The following is a 10,000-nucleotide window of genomic DNA, read 5'->3' on the forward strand; positions in this document are numbered from 1 at the left end:
GGATTTTTTTTCCTGACCCCCCCCCCCCCCCCCCCCCGACTCTAAGATCTGGTGGAAAGTACTTTACGGTAGACTAGCGTCCAATCCAAAGAGTAGCAAGCAATTGTTATTGTCCGTTTCACGCTATAGAATCCATGATGATTTTAAACAAAAAACTAAAGCTTTTATATAGCGCAATATCCACTAAATGTACTTAAAGCGCTTAACAAAGGGTCCCCGACCAACAGCAACACGTTGCATGAACGAGACATGACGCCTGTTAGGCGATATTACAATTTTTATTCCGACAGAGACAACGCTGTTGACGCCCAGGTACTCATTTTACCCCCGAGTACGGCGAGAGAATGTGATTAAAGTAAATAGTCTTTTCCAAGGACTCAAATCAACTATGTGCCGACCGAGCGAGGAGGCTCGAACCCAACACATAACCCTTCCGATCCGAAACCGAGTGTCATATTACTACACCACCACACGACCACATTATTATAGCGCCTATCGCCGGCCGGTCCAAGAACAGACGACGACTCCTTCACACTTACTTAATCTATAATATTATTATTATACACTTCATCCATGTCTTAAGTGGTTCGCTTGATCAGGCCCTTGGCTCCGTTTCCGTCGCTCAAGACCATCTGCAATTGAAAAAAGCTCTTTGCCAGGTTGACGGAGCCCCAGCTCTCGATATTAGTTCAGATTATCTGCTTGTTGTTATTGTTATAAGTATTAGTATAGGTATTATTATCTGCGGATGTATGTTATGTGTCAGTCAGTAATTCGTTGTCGTCCGTCTCCTCAAAACGGGTTGATATCGGGCGTGGTTTCGAGGCGACGAAATGGATTTAGAAACATAGAGAGAGAGAGAGAGAGATAGAGAGAGAGAGAGAGAGAGAGAGAGAGAGAGAGAGAGAGAGAGAGAGAGAGAGAGAGAGAGAGAGAGAGAGAGAGAGAGAGAGAGAGAGAAAATGAGGTTTGAATAAAAGTTTGTTATTTATTATTATTATTATTATATATTATTATTATTATTATTATTATTATTATTATTATTATTATTATTATTATTATTATTATTATTATTATTATTATTATTATTATTATTATTATTATTATTATTAATTATTATTATTAATTATTATTATTATTATTATTATTATATTATATTATTATTATTATTATTATTATTATTATTATTATTATTATATTATTATTATTATTATTATTATTATTATTATTATTATTATTATTATTATTATTATTATTATTATTATTATTATTATTATTATTATAATTATTAATTAATATGATTATTATTATTATTATTATTATTATTATTATTATTATTATATTATTATTAATTATTATTATTATTATTATTATTATTATATTATTATTATTATTTGCTTTGCTTCATTATTGATTTTACTTACTTGATTTGTTGATTGGAAATAAAATATTGTATTTTTGTATGAGCTATATTGGCAATTGCCTAAAAATAACCCTTTGAAAAATTGTCTTTTGATGAGGAGAGATTGACAGTAATTTCTTATAGAAGGAACGGAATTGAGGCCACTCAGCGTTTTATGATTGTTTTCGTTTTTATTTTTTTAATTTTTTTATTATTTCTTTTTAATTTGGCCTGCCATATTTATGAGTAGTTATCGCTTAATAGAATTATTCAGATTATAAACAGTCATGGTGACATGTAGTTTTTGTAAGTTGGGACGTAGTATCCGGTTGGCGGATTTTATGAGCTTTTTAACTAAATGCAAAAAAAAAAAAAAAAAAAAAAAAAAAACAAAAAAACAAACTTGATGTTTATAGTATAGGCATTTTAATTTTAAACGCTTCTTGTTTTTGGTATGTGTTCTGTATCTTGTTTTCTCCTAATTTATACCGTTTGGAGACGATGGGTCACACTTATCTGTAGCTATGTTGGATTTTTTTTTTTTTTCAATAGGGTTTTGTTTTTTTTTGGTTTGTTTGTTGTTTGTTGTTTGCTTATTTTATTTTACGTTTCTGAACTTTCGTCAAGCATTGCCTTGTTGACGTCGAACTTAAGACGCCATAAAACCGGAAATGTATCTACTTTGGGTTATGGGACTTGAAATAATGACGACGACGTCGACGACGACGACGATGATGTTGATGATGATGAGCTTGTTGAATGTTAAATTGAACACCGGCTCTTCTTCAACCGTTATATGTAATTTGGTCTAGTCTGTTGGCGTCCACTTGCAGATGGTTTGTTGTTGTTGTTGTTGTTGTTGTTGTTGTTGTTGTTGTTGTTGTTGTCGTTGTTTTTGTTGTTGTTTTTGTCGTTGTTGTTGTTATATTATTATTATTATTATTATTATTATTATTATTATTATATATTATTATTATTATTATTATTATTATTATTATTATTATTATTATTATTATTATTATTATTATTATTATTATTATTATTATTATTATTATTATTATTTTATTATTATTATTATTATATTTTATTGTTAATTATTATTATTATTATTATTATTATATTATTATTATTATTATTATTATTATTATTATTATTATTATTATTATTATTGTTATTGTTATACTTTTGGCCTTGACGCTGAAGAGGCAAGATTTAATCTGTGCGAGTTTTGGTGAAGCTGTGAACGAGGGTATTATGTGCGCACAACATTGTATGCATACTTGAATCATCTTGATGTTCGATGGGGTAATGATATGATTCGTTTTTTTTTTTTTATATATAGTTTTTTTGGATTGTATTGAAGGGGATTATTTTTTTTGTAAACTTTGCCTGTTGTTTTGGTATTATAATTAGTTATATTCTTTGGTAGTTTTGAACATTGCTATTGAGATTGCGTTTTTTGTTTCAGCATCATAAACTAATTGGTTGGAAGCTAAGCACAACTAGGGGTCACGGGAGGTCATATCGTCTTTTTTTTTTTATGTTAATTAAAAACCCATTGCCAAATGTTGTTGTTTTTTGGGGGCTTTTTTTTTTTTTGGGGGGGGGGGGGGGGGGGAGAGAGGGGGGTTGGTTTTTTTGTTGTTGTTGTTGTTGTTGTGTTTTTTAAAAAAAATATTACAGATTAGAGAAGTTTTGAAGTGACTTTCTATGGTGCAGACGAGAATCGTCCACCTGACTCGCTCAGACTTTTTAAAGAGATCGAAGCCTGTTTTGACTTAGAGGGCATGAATGGGTTGTCTTCCTATCGTTTGAGAATCGACGTTTGAGGCCTGTTAACCACCGTAGTAATGTTGGTATCGGAGATGGACGGAATCATTGTCTTTTTTCTTGGATAGTAAAATAAAGTTGTTGTTTTTTTGTTTTTTTGTTTTTTTTTTTTGTTTTTTTTTTTGTTGTTTTGTTTTGTTTTGTTTTTGTTTTTTTGTTTTTTTTTTATTATGCGTGTTTGATTTTTTTAAAATTATTATTTTATTCTATTACGGGGCTGGGGTTAATATAAATATAAATCCTTAACAAGTGAAAATACTCTGCCTTTTGTTACTCATGACTTACGTCGACTTAAGCCCAGGGTCCTAACTATAGTACTCTTTTAGTAGGCCATGCTTAAGCCTCTTGATTCCCTGTCATGTGGAACGCAGGGCAGCAGCAACAGCACTCTTCTTCCCTTCTGACTCGGTATTTGGAGGTCCAGGTTTGTCCGGCTGCCTTCAATCGTAACCGTCGTTAACGTAGAGCCTGACACTAGAACCCACTAGAACTTATAGTTTGACGTCATTTTTTTTTTTTTTTTTTAAGGTTTTGCGCACCGTCTAGAGTGAGTTGTCTTTAGTAGTGCTCAAGGAAACCTGTGATCCCATTGGTTGAACTATCTATTGAAAGCAATGGGATGGCAATGTTTCAACTCGGGCCTCGATGATTTTGTTGTTACTCAAGGAGGTGATTTCACTCTTAGAAGATGTTGCTCTTAGAACAATACTCGATTTCCTTTATTGACAAATATTGATTTTTAACGTTCTACTCACCCCCCCCCCCCACACACACACACACACCCACGCACACAACCAGACCCCCCCCCCCCAACCTCACACACTCACACACACTTTTGTTTTCTTTCTTCCCGCCTGATCTGTACATCATTTTTCAACCATGAGAATATTGAATACCTTTTGTAACCGTGTAAAGGACCCTGTTTGTTTGGGGTTTTTTTGTTTTTTTTTTGTTTGTTTGTTTGTTTGTTTTTGTTTTGTTTTTTTTGCTTGTTTGTTTGGTTTGCATTGTTGTTGTTTTTTTTATTTGTTTTTTTTTAAATGTTGTTTTGTTTTATTATGTTTGGTTTCTTTTTTTTTGTTGTTGTTTGTTTTGTTTTGATTTGTCAACACCATCTAATCTTCAATTTCCCTTTTCCATTTTTTACCCCACCAGAGGTGACAATCAAACAACTGAAGGACAAGTTAAAGGATCACGAGGACCGCCTGGAGGCGACGGCACAGGTAGGTGGTTCATTTCAACTTCTTTTTTAGTCATTACCAGAGAGAAAGAGAGAGAGAGAGAGAGAGAGAGAGAGAGAGAGAGAGAGAGAGAGAGAGAGAGAGAGAGAAAGAGAGACCAACCAAAACTAAAGGGCTGTAATAATTTGTATCGGTTCTTCTTCCTACACCCATCCCCGTGAGTCATTGGATACAACAAATTCCTGCACATACTGCTCTCTCTCTCTCTCTCTCTCTCTCTCTCTCTCTCTCTCTCTCTCTCTCTCTCTCTCTCTATTTATCTTACCGTGGAATCGGATTTCATTCACCGTGTCCTGAGTAAAAGACTCATCAATGAATATTTCCATTGCCCGCCAACAACTAATTCTTTCTATGTGTGAAATTTGGATACCGATTCCCGTCTCTCTTTCTCTCTGCCCCCACCTCCCTCCCCATCCCACCAAAGCCAATAATGAAGGACGTGAGTACACATCAGAGATCAACGTGTGATTGTAATGAGTTACGACTGCTCACCCACTAAAAGTGATTGACCTTTTCCTTGATCCGAGCTCAATCGCGAATCCGCCGGAGACCGGAAGTGAGGAGAGTCATTTCCGGTGACCCCCCCCCCCCCCCCTTTCCATCCCTTCCTTCTCCAGTTTCCCCCTAACCTTCTCCTCCTGGTTCTGTTGCTGGCATTGATGGCGTGGCAGTGGCAGATTTCAATGGCTGTCTGTAGTAATGTGTCATGTCTGTTTTCTGTTGCAAGTCGCTGGTAAAACTCTTAACAGTACTTGATTTCCTCCAAATTGATACGATGCGCTTAGCTTTTAAAAAAAAAAAAAAGTTGCCACATTCGCCAGACGTAAAGATACTTCGAAGTTGACGTCACTCAGGTCTTTGTTATTGTTTTTTGCCATCCGCGTGTATAAGTACTTCTCACTAAACTCTATTAACCAGACTATAAAAGTGCATGGTTACACATAGTTTTGTGGGTTGGTCCGTTATTATATTGATACAATGCGCTTAGGTACTTTACTCATAACATAAAACATTCCCGCCAGCCGGATACAACGTAATCAAAACTTTGATTATTTATAGTCTGATTAATAGAATTTAGTGATAACTACTCATAAAAAAAATGACTGACTAAAATAATAACTAAGAGCTGAGTGACGTTAAGTTCGTTCTTCCAATTGATGATCCCATCACTTAAAAAGTCAAAGTTGTTGTTTGTTTGTTTTTTTTTTGTTTTTTTGTTTGTTTTGTTTTTGTTTTTTGTTTTGTTTGTTTGTTTGTTTGTCTTTTTTTGTTTTGTTTTTTTGTTTGGTGGGGGGGGGGGGGCATTTTTTTCCACACAATCAGTTTAAAACTTAAAACTGTGTCATATTATCAGTTCACACGCCAAAAGGGAACAAACGGATGGTGTCAAAACAAAAACTGGTTCCAATCTCATTGGAATTGTAAACACCACTCTTCTGGAGGACTGGGCTACACTTACCTTGTAGAATGATATTTTGGATTCAGTGTGATGACCTCTTATTTTCTAGCCTAAATTTGTATGCCGGTCGTCAATAAAGACCATCCGTCCTTGCTCTTTTACACACACACACACACACACATACACACACACACACAACACACATATATATATATATATATATATATATATATATATATATATATATATATATATATATATATATATTCTGCTACTAAGATAGTAAAAAAAAAAAAAAACAATTAAAAAAAAAAAAACAAAAAACAATATTCTCTATTGTCTTCTGGCACTTTTCTACTCACTTCATATCTTGTTGTTACCAACATAAGTGCCTGCTCCACTCACTTTTCTGAATTAAAAATTCACCCCATACACCGGAGCATACTCAATGTCTCAATCGTTTCTATGTTATATGTTTGTGTTGAGAATATTGGCTATTAAGCTTAACTGCTGGTCAAAATTACTTCGCGATGGTGGTGGGCGAACGAATCGGCGATCTCCAGAAGTGGGTGAGAGAGGGATCTAGAAATGACTTGGGTTTGATACGAATATTTGTGTGTTCGTGGATAGCTCACACGGTAGAGCCACGCTCTCACCTGCCAGGCGGAGTTGTCGTACCAATTAGGTCGCAGGTTCAAACCCCACCACCGCCGCGAAAAAAAAAAAAAAAAATAAAAATAAAAATTATTCTCTATTGTCTTCTGGCACTTTTCTACTCACTTCATATCTTGTTGTTACCAACATAAGTGCCTGCTCCACTCACTTTTCTGAATTAAGATAGTTATGCCACCTTATGAATCAATAATGTTTAACCTTTTCATTGTTAGTGTTCCGAAAGACTGGTTATATTCTTTCACACTGCCAACGATTTTGGAACCGGAAAAGGTTGAAGGTGTACAGGGGGTCACTTCATATCTAACTATCTCTATCTATCTATCTATCTATCTATCTATCTATCTATCTATCTATCTATCTATCTATCTATCTATCTATCTATCTATCTATCTATCTATCTGTCTATCTATCTATCCATCTATCTATCATCTATCTATCTATCTATCTATCATCTATCTATCTATCTATCTATCTATCTTATCTATCTATCTATTCTATCTATTCTATCTATACTATCTATCTATCTATCTATCTATCTATCTATCTATCTATCTATCTATCATATCTATCTATCTATCTATATCTATCTATCTATCTATCTATCATCTATCTATCTATCTATCTATCTATCTATCTATCTATCTATCTATTATCTATCTATCTATCTATCTATCTATCTATCTATCTATCTATCTATCTATCTATCTATCTATCTATCTATCTACTATCATCCATCCATCTATCAATCAATTCTCCATCTCTATCATCTATCCATCCCATGTCTTCCAATCCTAAAGTTCTCTACTGCCCGGGACGAGGGCTTAAACCAAAATAATGCAATTTGCGATACAAGATATCTTCAGTCAGACAAATAGATAGATATCACTGCTTCTGCTAGCTGATTCATCCATCCATCCACCCATACATTCATACCCCCCCCCCCCCTATAAATGGGGGAGTGGGGCGGTGGGGAGATAGGGTGGGTGGGGGGGGGGGGATGATAAATGTAGGTAGTGATATTACAACAAGTATCATACTTAGGTTGTTACCCTTACCTACGACTTCGATTTGCGATAACGTAAGAAAGAAATTGAGATGCCGGATTATTGAGCAATCAATTATAATATTCTCTCTCAATCTCTCTGACAGGCTCCAACACCCCCCCCCCTCTCTCTCTCTCTCTCTCTCTCTCTCTCTCTCTCTCTCTCTCTCTCTCTCTCTCTCTCTCTCTCTCTCTCTCTCTCTTCTCCCTTTACCACCATCATCACCCCCCGGCCTTTTTTTTCTCCCCTGCACCCCCCCCCCCTTTTTTTTTTTCATTCTTCTTTGATATATATTATTTGTGACTCATCGTTTTCAGGCGTTGTGTTTCGTTAGCGTGACTTCATATAAATGCTTTAGATTATTGAATCTACAAAATGAAGATGGAGATGATGATGATGATGATGATGATGATGATGATGATGATGATGATGATGATGATGATGATGATGATGATAATGATATTAACGACAATAATAATAAAAATGATAATAATGATGATGATAATAATAATAAGATAATAATAATAATAATAATAATAATAATAATAATAATAATAATAATAATAATAATAATAATATTAACAATAATAATAATAATAATAATAATAATAATAATAATAATAATAATATATAATAATAATAATAATAATAATAATAATAATAAAAATAATAATAATAATAATAATAATAATAATAATAATAATAATAATAATAAGTAAATAAATATTTAAATAAATAAACAAACAAGATCTATGGAAACTATGTTTTATTGATGCTATGCGTATAAGTAAAATACTCAACATCAACCGATTCACAAAATTGTGTGTAACCTTAAACGGTTACCGTCGCCATCGTTATGTTATAGCCTGATACTGAAATCCAAAAGGACTGGCAGTTTGACGTCATTAGTGAGTTGTCGTTAGTAGAGCTCATGGAAACAAGTCATTTCATTGGTTGAACTATTGAATTCAACTCACGATTTGTTTTCTTTTGTTGCAAAAGACTGGCATTTTGACGTCATTTTTTGGTCAGTATCAGGCCATAACTTTACGAAGGCCACGGTCAGGCTATATATATATATATATATATATATATATATATATATATATATATATATATATATATATATATATATATATATATATATATATAACATAACGATGGCTACGGACTGACTCTGACGACCCGGCACTGCTGCCCTCTGCCGTCTCCCGGATAAAGACACGTCAGGCACGGACAAAATACTAAGAATAAAGAGAAGAGCCACGAAATATAGAGGAAATTCCAATCCCGTTGACAAATCGGCAATGTTCTACTTTCGGAATCCCCCGTCAGAAATCGGTATGTTTATGTTTGTGTTCGTCTTGACTTTTTTTTTTACCGTCAGCGCGGAGTCTTGTACACATAAGATGCCATAAGTCCCCCCTCCTTTCCACGACCACAACCATAGATAGTAACGCTAGGATTTTGGAATCTGGAGTTTATCAAACGAAAAAAAAAATGGAAAAAGTAACTAATTTTGAACGCCAAGCTTAGTTATCAAGACACTGCACTGACCCGTGCTTATCGTTTTTATCGTATTCCGACCTCCTTCGACACTTTATCAACGAATCTAAACGCGAATTCGGGAATTCGGATATCTACAAATGGAAAAAAGGCTTACTTTATATAAAAGTCTTTTTTGAACACCAGTCGTATAGTTACCAAGACAAGTGAGTGGAGCAGGCATTTATGTTGATGATAACGCGAAGTTTTTATTCTCTGTTGTCTTCTGGCACTTTCCTACTAACTTCATTTTTTGTACTTACCGAGACACTGACCTGTGTCTATGTGATCGTACGTATCCAGTATCCATCACCCTCTTCTATATGGAACCGCGAATTCGGGAATTTCGATATTACCAAGTGGAAAAGACTTTCTCTTTTTTTTGAGCGCTTGATCCGTGCGTCTCAGGGACCTTAACATCTCGGTGCCTATGGTTTATCGTAAATCTACCTCCTCCGATCCTTTATCAACATTTTGCATGAAACCTCCAATTCGGCAATGTGGATATCAACAAATGGAAAAGGCATATTTGAATACCAACCGGGACAAACTCCGGCTCTATGGGCCGAATGGCTCTGAAGAACTACTCTTTACAAAATTAGATAAGTAGTGAAATGCTTCGAACTAACTTGCTTTCACGAATAATGGTCTTTAGTGATCCTGTTTATTGTTTTAAAAATATCCGTTTTTGTTTTTTTGTTTTTTTTTTGTTTTTTTGTAGTTCAGTTTCGATTTGTGATTTGTTTCTTTCTCTTTTTCTTCTCTTGTTTGTTTTATTTTATTTATTTATTTTTGTTTTTATTTTTTTTTATTAATTAATTACATTTTTTGTGTGTTTTTTATTTATTTATTTATTTTTTATTTA

The 10,000-nt window shown here is 34.0% G+C and overlaps 1 protein-coding gene across 1 annotated transcript in view; it reads left to right on the forward strand.

Annotated features, from left to right (window-relative positions):
* LOC144967647 (homeobox protein cut-like 1) overlaps positions 1-10,000 on the forward strand; it is a 359,614-nt gene that overhangs the window by 219,528 nt on the left and 130,086 nt on the right. The window contains exon 5 of the mRNA XM_078905166.1: positions 4,388-4,455. Coding sequence (XP_078761292.1) covers positions 4,388-4,455 — 68 coding nt within the window. The remainder of the gene's footprint in view (positions 1-4,387; positions 4,456-10,000) is intronic.

Source organism: Berghia stephanieae, chromosome 3 (assembly GCF_034508935.2).
Source record: "Berghia stephanieae isolate SIO BIC M18660-M18661 chromosome 3, UCSD_Bste_1.3, whole genome shotgun sequence".
In the NCBI taxonomy this organism is placed as follows: Eukaryota; Metazoa; Mollusca; class Gastropoda; order Nudibranchia; family Aeolidiidae; genus Berghia; species Berghia stephanieae.